The sequence below is a fragment of the Triplophysa rosa genome, unplaced genomic scaffold, assembly GCF_024868665.1.
Source record: "Triplophysa rosa unplaced genomic scaffold, Trosa_1v2 scaffold253_ERROPOS117417, whole genome shotgun sequence".
Classification (NCBI taxonomy): Eukaryota; Metazoa; Chordata; class Actinopteri; order Cypriniformes; family Nemacheilidae; genus Triplophysa; species Triplophysa rosa.
Window position 1 is genome coordinate 6888 of NW_026634272.1, and position 10702 is coordinate 17589.

General features: G+C 48.3%; 1 protein-coding gene across 1 annotated transcript; it reads right to left on the reverse strand.

Moving 5' to 3' along the window:
• Nucleotides 1–1983: 1983 nt before the first annotated feature.
• Nucleotides 1984–8569, reverse strand: LOC130550190 (extracellular calcium-sensing receptor-like). The gene is given in 6 exon segments (XM_057327596.1): nucleotides 1984–6220; nucleotides 6318–6441; nucleotides 6579–6806; nucleotides 6878–7672; nucleotides 7861–8152; nucleotides 8303–8569. Coding segments are annotated over 6 exon segments (2553 nt in total). The 5' UTR covers nucleotides 8518–8569; the 3' UTR covers nucleotides 1984–5321.
• Nucleotides 8570–10702: the final 2133 nt, after the last annotated feature.

The window sequence follows — 10702 nt, forward strand, 5'->3', positions numbered from 1 at the left end:
AGCGTGACATGGCCCGCTGCTCTCGTGGGTGCAACACGCTCATCGAGGAGGGGGACGGACACGATGTCTGCCTTAGGTGTTTGGGTCTCCGGCACGCTGTGGCAGACTTTGTGGATACGTCCTGCCTGCACTGCGGGCGGATGGCGATCCAGACGTTGCGGTCACGGGTGGCTGTGTTCTTTATGGACACAGCCACCAACCCGTCTGCTACCCGTTCCGAGACTGCAAGGGCTACGGCCCTGCAGTCCACTTCGGTTAGCACCGGGGGTGATATGGGGATCACTGTGAGCGTCAGCCGCTGCTTCACGGACCGTTCACGCCCCGTCTCGCTCGTCTGATCGTCCCCCAGGAGACGGTTCTACCCCATCTTGTTCCTCAGTCACATACTCGGGAGTGCGTGACGACGATGAGATGTCGCTTGCTGCATCGGAGGGAGACCTGTTGGCATCCGACCCCGACGACTCCTCGGAGCTCCCTCCCTCGGGGGGTTGAGCCCAGGAGGAAGCGGACGTCGAGATGTCATCCATGCTATTCCGGGCCGCCGCGAGCATTGGGTTGCAGTGTACCACACTGCCTCCTCCCCAGCACTCGCGGCTGGATACGTGGTACCTCGGGTCCGGCCCCGGTCCTGTTCTTCCCGGAGATGCATGAGGCGCTCAGTAAGACGTGGAATGCCCCCCTCACGGCCCATTCCCGTCAGACCGGCTCTGTCGCCCTTACCTCCCTCGATGGTGGGGCAGCCAGAGGCTATGTCGAGCTTCCCCAGGTGGAGCGTGCTGTCGCGGTGCACCTGTGCCCGCAGACGGTGGCCACCTGGAGGGCTCGACCTAGACTCCCTTCCAAGGCGTGTAAGTTTTCGGCATCCCTGGTGTCGAAGGCTTACACTGCTGCGGGACAGGCTGTCTCCTCCCTCCACGCCATGGCCATCCTGCAAGTTCACCAGGCCAAGGCGTTGAAGGAGCTCCACGAGGGTAGGACCGACCCAGTGGCAATGCAGGAACTCCGCACCGCCACTGACCTCGCTCTACGGGCGACTAAGGTGACGGCGCGGGCCCTGGGTCGGGCGATGTCCACCATGGTGGTCCAGGAGAGGCACCTCTGGCTAAACCTTGCGCAGATGAGGGACTCTGAGAAAGTTCGCTTTCTAGATGCCCCCATCTCGCAGGGTGGGCTGTTTGGTGACACCGTCGAAGATTTCTCCCAACAGTTTTCGACGGTGAAGAAGCAGACGGAGGCAATCAAACACATCCTCTCCCGCCTTGACTCGGCCGCCTCCAGGCCTTCGAGATCCCCAGCGGCGTCTGCTTCCCAGCAGCCCCGGTCCTCCTCGACTCCGGGTCCGATTCCAGGGACCCCTTCTCAGGCTGCCTCCCGGAAAAGGACGTCTAAGAGGAAACCGCCACCCCGCGATGGTGAAGCGAAATGTTGAGTATAAACACCTGCCTTCAGCACTCTCAGTCAGTGCGTTGAGCTGCACAAACGACAGGCAGGAAAAACAGCACAGCCGTTCTCCTCCCCGGGGGCTCTCCCCCGGCAAGGGATCCGCATTGCTGGCCATCGAACCACCCCCTGCGGGGGCAATGAGGCAGATCATACCCCTAGTCCCTCTGTGTCGGTTCCTGGGAGCCTGGCTTCGGCTTCCCAGGCCGTCAGGTTGGCTGAGGAGGACGATCCGTCTTGGCTACGCGATCCAGCTCGCCAGACGGCCGCCCAAGTTTCGTGGCATCCTCTCTACCTCAGTCAGAAGCAAGGATGCTCCCGTACTTCGGGCCGAGGTCGCCACCCTTCTGGCGAAGGGAGCGATCGAGCCCGTCCTACCAGCCGAGATGTCCAACGGGTTCTACAGCCCGTACTTCATTGTCCCCAAGAAAGACGGGGGGCTGCGCCCCATCCTAGATCTGCGTGTCCTGAACAAGCACCTACACAAGCTGCCGTTCAGGATGATCACGCAGAAGCGCATCCTGTCATCCGTCAGATGTCAGGATTGGTTCATGGCAATTGACCTGAAGGACGCGTACTTTCATGTCTCAATCCTCCCTCGTCATCGGCCGTTCCTACGGTTCGCTTTCGAGGGGCGGGCATATCAGTACAGGGTCCTCCCCTTTGGTCTGTCCCTGTCTCCACATGTCTTCACGAAGATCGTGGAAGCCGCCCTCCTTCCCCTCAGGGAAAGAGGTGTGCGGGTACTGAACTATCTCGACGACTGGCTAATCTTGGCACACTCGCGAGATCTGTTGTGTACACACAGGGACCTGGTGCTCCGGCACCTAGATCGGTTGGGGCTACAGGTCAACTGGGAAAAGAGCAAGCTCTCTCCTGTGCAGAGCATCCTCTTTCTCGGTGTGTAACTCGACTCTGTCTCCATGACAGCGCGACTGACTACAGAGGTCGCCCAGTCAGTGTTGAATTGCCTGAAGCTTTTCAGACAATCAGCGGTCCCCCTGAAACAATTTCAGAGGCTCCTGGGTTACATGGCATCCTCGGTGGGGGTGGTCCCCCTCGGGTTGATGCACATGTGACCGCTCCAGCACTGGCTACAGAGTCGAGTTCGTTGGAGAGCGTGGCACACCGGCAGCAGGCGTATGGTCATCACGCCTTTCTGCCGGCGCACCCTAACCCCCTGGTCTTCCATGACCTTTTTGCGGACAGGGGTCCCCCTAGGGCAGGTGTCAAGGCACGTCGTAGTGATGACGGATGCCTCCCTGCAGGTTTGGGGTGCCGTGTGCAATGGGCACGCAGTGTCGGGGCGATGGACGGGCCCCCCGCCTGCGTTGGCATATCAACTGCCTAGAGTTGTTGGCTGTGCTACTTGCACTGAGGAGGCTACAACCTCTCATGCAGGGCAGGCATGTGCTGGTCCAGTCGGACAGCACAGCTGCCGTGGCGTATATCAATCGTCAGGGTGGCATTCACTCACGGCAGCTAACACGACTCGCCCGACGCCTCCTCCTCTGGAGTCAGCAGGTGATCAGCTCCCTGCGAGCCACACACATCCCGGGCGTCCTGAACCAGACAGCAGATGCGCTCTCTCATCAGTCGACGCCTCGCGGAGAGTGGCGACTCCATCCCTGCGCAGTCCAGCTTATTTGGGAGCAGTTCGGCCAGGCACAGGTGGACCTGTTTGCCTCCCCGGACTCCACCCATTGTCCGCTTTGGTACTCCCTGGCCGAGGCACCCCTCGGCACGGATGCCCTTGCGCACAGCTGGCCGCGGGACAAGCAAATGTAAGCCTTCCCCCCAGTGAGCCTCATCGCACAGACCCTGTGCAAGGTCAGGGAAGAGGAGCATCAAGTGGTACTAGTTGCGCCTTACTGGCCCAACCGGACTTGGTTCTCAAAGCTGGTGCTTCTGACAACAACTCCACCCTGGCCGATTCCCCTGGCGAATATCCTGCTTCCCCAGGGGAAGGTGCACGTTACGGCATCCCAGGCAGAACCTGGACTCCATGTCTGGATGGGACGAGGAGATCCTGAGTGACCCACCCCCGGTCTGGTTAGGATGTCACTCAGGCTAGGGCCTCGGCCACTGGGCGGCTATACGCCCATAAGTGGCGCCTCTTCTCGTCCTGGTGCTCTTCTCGGCGAGAAGACCCGCGGAGTTGCTCGATCGGGAACGGGCTGTCCCTTCCTCAAGAGAGACTGGGGAGTAACCTCTCCCCCTCCACTCTGGGAGTGTATGTAGCCGCTACGGCCGCTCATCATGACCCAGTTGCTGGGTAGCCTCTGGTACGGCACGACCTGGTCATTAGGTTCCTAAGGGGCGCGAGAAGGCGACCACCTTATCCGCGCTCCGTACCCTCTTGCGACCTACGTGGCGGGCCTCAAGAGGCCCCGCCCCCTTCGAGCCTCTCGGAGCTGCCGCTCTTTCTCACTCTCGATAAAGACGGCTCTCCTGATGGCGCTCACCTCCAAGAGGGTAGGGGACCTGCAAGCACCCTCCGTGTCCACAGATTGCCTAGAACTCGGGCCCAGGGATTCTCACGTTATCTTGAGACCCCGTCCCGGCTACGTGCCCAAAGTTCCCACCACTCTTCCGAGAGACCAGGTGGTGAACCTGCAGGCGCTTCCCACCGGGGAGGAAGACCCAACCTATCCGTGTTGTGTCCAGTACGCGCACTGCGCCTCTACTTGGACCACACGCAGAGCCCAGAAGCTCTGAGCAGCTCTTTGTCTGTTTCGGAGGTCAGCAGAAGGGAAGTTCTGGTTACAGATGCTTTCCCGAGTCTTTTGCCAGGCTTATATACACAGACGAAACAAAGAGTCATAACTGCAATAGTCATTGTGCAATTTAGTTTGTTTGGTTTCTCGTGACTGAAGAGAGCTCCAAATGGCATCGCAATCTATCTGTAGACAAGATTCCCTGAGAAAGCCACACCTCTTAGAGGAGTGCAATTTATGTCCATAAGTTAAAAAGCTCTAATACACTGTTAGGTTTGAAGGAATTAGACCCGTCTACCCATCGCATTATGACCTTTAAAATGATAACGAACGTGATGATCAAGTCTTCACAACATGACAATAAATGATATACACAGTATGTGTAAGCACATTTCCATTACTCAGGGCCTGAAGAGATGAAGGGGAGATGTGTGATTAGGATAGGGGGTTCAGTACCTGGGTATCAGCAACCCCTAGACAGGGCAGGATACCATTCCTCAGGATCTAGCAAAGAATGTGGTTTTATTGTTTTGTGACCCAACACTACAAACACTTTTCCAGCTGCCTTACAAAACACTTTTCTCCATTAAGAAGTGTTTATGAAGTTATTGCAAAATAAGTTATTGTAAAGTTTACATAATATACATGAAGGCTATTAAATTGCATTTCCACTTGTTTTTAAATGCAAAAAATCGATGTCATTTTTAATTAGGCAATAGACAACGTAGGTCCAGAATATGGCTGTGATGGAGATGGTCAGTGAGAGTCCATTGTGTCCAGTCCTGATCCGTCCTACACTGCAGAGCCTGCCACAGCCTGTGAAGAGCAGAACTCATGGGTCAGACAACCCTAACAGATGTATTGCTATATGTAGCCACCATAATATACATGATAAGACCTGTATATACATGCATTTACTGTACAGTCACTATAGTGTGTGTGATTTTGATGTTTGTCAAGGCCATAAAATTCAACCTTTTCCAGTCATGAACCTTAGACTGCCAAGCCAGAACCACACATACTACATTTGTGCTTGAAGGATTTATTAAGCCATACAAAAGAAAAAACGAAACATGTTTTATTACGTTTTACTGTTGTTTACTTGTGTTGATGACAGAAATGTGCTTCATTTTATTTCAGCATTGTCAAATTGCATGTTCATGTTCATGTTTTTCCAATCATATTTTTCTTTGTATTTTGCTCTGGTTTTAACAAAATTATGTAACATTTGGGGGCAAATATACAAAATAACAAACCAAAGCTCGAAGCTAAAATAGCAAATATCTCCATGGCTACAGTAAATTTTCCAGGAGAACTGATGTAAGCTGGTATAAATGTGATCCACACAGCACAGAATATGAGCATACTGAATGTGATGAATTTAGCCTCATTGAAGTTATCAGGCAGCTTCCGAGCCAGAAAGGCTAAAACAAAACACAAGATTGATAACAGACCAATATAACCAAGAACAGCCCAGAAACCAACATCAGAACCTACATGACATTCTAGGATGATCTTTTCTCTGTAATAGTTCATGTTGTTATGTGGGAAAGGAGGAGATATTGTTAACCAAAGCACACAAATTATGACCTGTATTAAAGTTAGAGAAACAACACTGAGTCTCTGTTGTACAGGCCCAAACCATTTCATGACATTACTTCCTGGAAGTGTGGCCTTAAAGGCCATTAGCACAACTATTGTTTTTCCCAGAACACAGGAGATACAGAGGACAAAAGTGATCCCAAACGCTGTGTGACGTAACATACAGGACCACTCAGTGGGGCGACCAATGAAAGTAAGTGAACAGAGAAAACACAGAGCCAATGAAAAGAGCAGCAGGAAGCTCAGCTCTGAGTTGTTGGCTCTCACGATAGGTGTTTCTTTTTTAAGATAAAACACAAAAGATACCATTTTACTTAATAATGCTCCAATGACAGAACAAATAGAAAGCACAATCCCCATGATTTCTGTATAGGAAAGGAATTCAATAACTTTTAATACACATCTGTTTCTGTTTTCATTGGACCAATACTCCAAATCACAAGGAAAGCAGTCACTAGAATCTGTGAGGAAGGAATTGAAATGAGATTTTTTGATTAAACAGCACATCACAAGGTCTCTGGCTACAATATTACTAGCATGTAGGCTACTAGGATTTACCTGTCTCATTACTGATTTCTCCATCTGCACATGGAATACAGTCATAACAGCAGACAGGTCTTCCTTTCTGTACAGCCTTCCTAGTGCCTGGAGGACAACTCTCACTGCACACAGACACAAGCACCTGTGAAAAGATACAGTATCAACAAATGAGGCCCATAATTGATTATTTTAATTGCATAGTCGGTTGCTTTGTTTATTTTCCCCCAGAATTTATGCCAACTCTGCTTAATATATTATATTGATTTAATTTTGACATACCTGGTTGCTGTTTTCAGCCCATACCATGTTTTCTTGATCAACTTGAAGGAGTGTCTCTGAAGGCAGTGAGCTGTCATACACACCAACAAGTTTAAACTGCAGACTTCCATCTTCAGCAGGCTGCCAGTTCACCAGATCATATTTTGCCACTGGATCACCACTCGCATCAAAAAAGATGTTCTCACCAGTTTTGACAGTGAAATTTACATCTCTAATATACTCCAACACCTGAGAATAAACACAAGCATAATTGGTTTCAGTTTTACTTTTCTAATCTAATTGTTTTTTCTCTTAATCACCTTCAGTGGTGTTGGCAGATCTCCTTTGCTGATGTTGGTGGCAGATTTGACATCATTTATTAAATTATGTAGTGCATGTGCGATAGCATACACTGCTGTGTACACTTTATTTGCTATGCGCAGTTCTGATACATCAGTATATTCATTTTGTAGTTCTGTTAAGTGTTCTGAGCCAGTTCAGACACGTGTTCCACTGCCTGTGTTTCTCAAAGAGCACTGAAAAACAGTTTCCCAAAATTCCAACAAAAGTTCATTTTTTGGTTCTTGATCAGGGTGCACAGCTACTAGAAACTCCCGTAGGCCATTGATGTTGGTGTTCACTACAGCGAAGCCCACAGCTCCTGTGAGAAAACTGAATTCTTTTTTGTCGGCTATAACTCGAGAAGTGATCCAGGATTCACTGCCGACCCACTGCAGCCCAGTGATGTTCTCTTGTGCTATTAATTTCAGGATGGGAATAAAATCTGCAGATGAGATAAAAGCCACCACCACCCTGGCTGTTGCTTTTTTAATCACTTCCAGTGTCTTTAGGAGCTGCTCTTGTGAATCAGTTCTAAATATGGCCTCTGAGTATTCAATACAAATTCGCTCTTGTTCTGCCATCTTTTCAAATGCTGCAATTCCATTGTTACCATAGTCGTTGCGACTCCTCACCGTTCCAACCCAAGTCCAGCCGAAGTGTTTGACAAGCTGAGCCAGTGCTTTGCTTTGGTAATAATCACTGGGTATTGTTCTGAAGAAGGATGGGAATCTTTTTCTGTCACTCATGCATGCACATGTGGCAAAATGACTGATCTGCAAAAAACGAGAAATTAGAGTTTTTACTCCACTATTTATCACTGCTATACAAATATTGTACATGACTTAGTACTTTTCATATTTACTGTTGTAATGGAGTTACATTTTCATTGAAACATGGTTCCTAAAGAGGATCTTGTTATCATGAATTAATTTAATGTGTGGCAGAAAAAAAGAGTTCTTACAACAGGGATGCTGAATGGGCCTACTAAAGAGGCCATACCAATAGTGGGAGAAGAGCTTGATTCTCCTACAATGGCATGAACAAATGGTGGTTTAGTACAGGACTCATCATGCAAAGTCTCTTCATAGCCATTCATTAAAGCCATGCTTGATAAGACAGTCTGAGATACAGAGCCACAGGCATCATATATTTTATAGCCCAAAGTGACACCAGGCAACAGTTGTGTGCTGTTGTTAATCTCCTCAATGGCAAAAATCAGAGTCTGAGCAAATTTAAACTCACGCAAGTTTAAGCTGTGAAAATAAAAAGTAGTCTTTTTACAGTATATTTTGCAAAGAATTATCACATTTTATGAGAATAGTATTGTTATTATATGTGTTTTAATAGTCTTTGTAATACTATATTGTACTCAAAATGCTTTCAAAAATATATTTTATACAGACCTGATGCATTTTGTTGGTTCTGGTTTGGAAGTGAAAGGATATATCTTTAACACAACACTTCCGTGGAGTGAGAAAACTGCCCCAATGTTGATGTCTCTTTCATTAGAAAATAGCGGCAGAACTGGATGGCTCAGCATTCTGCAGACTTGAGCTGTGACACAAGCTCCATATAACAGCAGAAGCAGAAGTGACACTGTCCTCTTTGCCATTCCCATATGAAGGCAGAGTGGGAGAGTTTGTGTCAGAACAGGAAAAGGCTCTGCCTTTTATCATATTTTGAAAATCCATTTGGGATCAGCATCATGAGTGCTTCTTCACTTTTTGCAGATGTGTTACATTATTCAAGAAACAGCAGTGCATTTAGAAGCGATACTTTTTATTGATTGTTTTGATGCATATTATCCACTTCAAATCAAGTTTTGTTGTACCTCATTACACTTCTGATAAATAAATTGCATACAATTTTTGTATAAACTTATAATTTTATATTACAAATGAAAATGTGTTCAAATAATAGAATAGAATGAAAATGTGTTCAAATAATAGATTTAAAATTAATTCTAAATGATAATAAAACTACTCAATTAAAGATCCATCTGTGTCTGGCAAGAGAACACAGAATGATGGACAGTGTCACAAACCGTATCCAACAGCAGGCTTTGGAAACATCTTCCTTGTTGGCTGTCTAAGTAGGTCAGTTGAGAGTATTTCTGTATTGTGGTGTTATTAAGAAACAATGGGTCTCATTCATGAAACACAAGCAGAACAAATATTTGTGTAAATCGTTCATGAAGTCATTCTAACATAAATTTTCGGATTCATGAAAATGTTCGTATTTTCAACATGTTAGCTGGTATGAAAAAAATGTACTCCTGCTCCATACCAGGTGTAAATGGTGCGCAAAACCGCACGTAACGTTCTGTATTTGTCATGAAGTGCATGAAGCAGAACCCAGATGCAGACAGCTCTTTAACAAAACTCATTTATTAAAATTTAATGAAAACAAGACTGAATATAAAAATCCCTCTAGGGGGTAAAACAAGACCAGAACATAACAGGATAAAATATAAAACAAAACGTTTAACTAAAGAACTTACTGGACTAACAAGACGTGGCGGGGGAATAACAAACTGTCCAGCACAAGACAGAAAACACACAAGACTGAACAGAAAAATCGATGGCACGATCAATGTGCTTCCAAAACAAAACACAAGAAATGGGTCTGTCATGATCCCTTTAGCCAGAATAAGAGAAATAACTGCTGGGAAGGCGGGATCATGACAGACCCATTTCTTGTGTTTTGTTTTGGAAGCACATTGATCGTGCCATGTGCTCTCCCTTCCTCTGCCTTAGCCCCGCTCCCTCGTTTCCTTATTCATTATCCCATCTTTAGTTTACGCCTTTCACCTGTTGCCCCCTTAGTTTCTTTCCTATTTAAAGCCTGCGTGTTTTCTGTCTCGGCCTGGACCGTTTTGTTATTCCCCTGTCATGTCTTGTTAGTCCCATAAGTTCTTTAGTTAAACGTTTAGTTTTGTCTTTTATCCTGTTATATTCTGGTCTTGTCTTGTAATCTGACAGGGAAAACAGAGCTGGGGTACTGTGTACAACGGGCATGCAGTGTCGGGTCGTTGGATGGGCCCTCATCTGCAGTGGCATATCAACTGTCTATATGTGCTGGCCATTTGCTTGCTCTAAAGAGGTTCCAGCCTCTCATTCAGGGAAAGCCCATGCTGGTCCGGTCGAACAGCACGGCTGGCCTGGCGTACATCATCCATCAGGGTGGCATTCGCTCAGAGCTGTTGTTGCAACTCACCCCGATGCCTCCATTGCCTGCTTTGGTACTCCCTGACTGAGGCTCTGCTCGGCCCAGATGCATTAGCACATAGCTGGGGGGGGGGGCGGGACAAGCAGAAGTATGCCTTCCCCCCGGTGAGCCTCCTTGCACATGTCCTGTGCAAGGTCAGGGAATAGGAGCATCAAGTGCTGCTAGTTACACCCTATTGGCCCAACCAGACTTCGTTCTCAGAGCTGATGGCTCTGTTTACGACCCCTGACGTAGGACCTTTATTCACAAGGAAAGGGCAAAGTGTGGCACCCAAGGCCAGACCTGTGGAACCTCCACGTCTGGCTCCTGGACGAGATGAGAAGATCCTGAGTGGCCTGCCGAGTGATGCCGATACCATCACTCAGGCTAGAGCTACCGCAACTAGGCGGCTGTAAGTGGCGTTTCTTCTCATCCTGGTGTTGTTCCCAAGGGAAAGACCCATAGAGATGTGCAATCGGGATTGTGCTTTTCTGTTGCCATCATCGCCTCACATCACAAGCTTATTGAAGGTAAGTCTCTCAGACAGCACGACTAGGTCATCAGGTTCCTGAGGGGTGCGAGGAGGCTGAATCCAC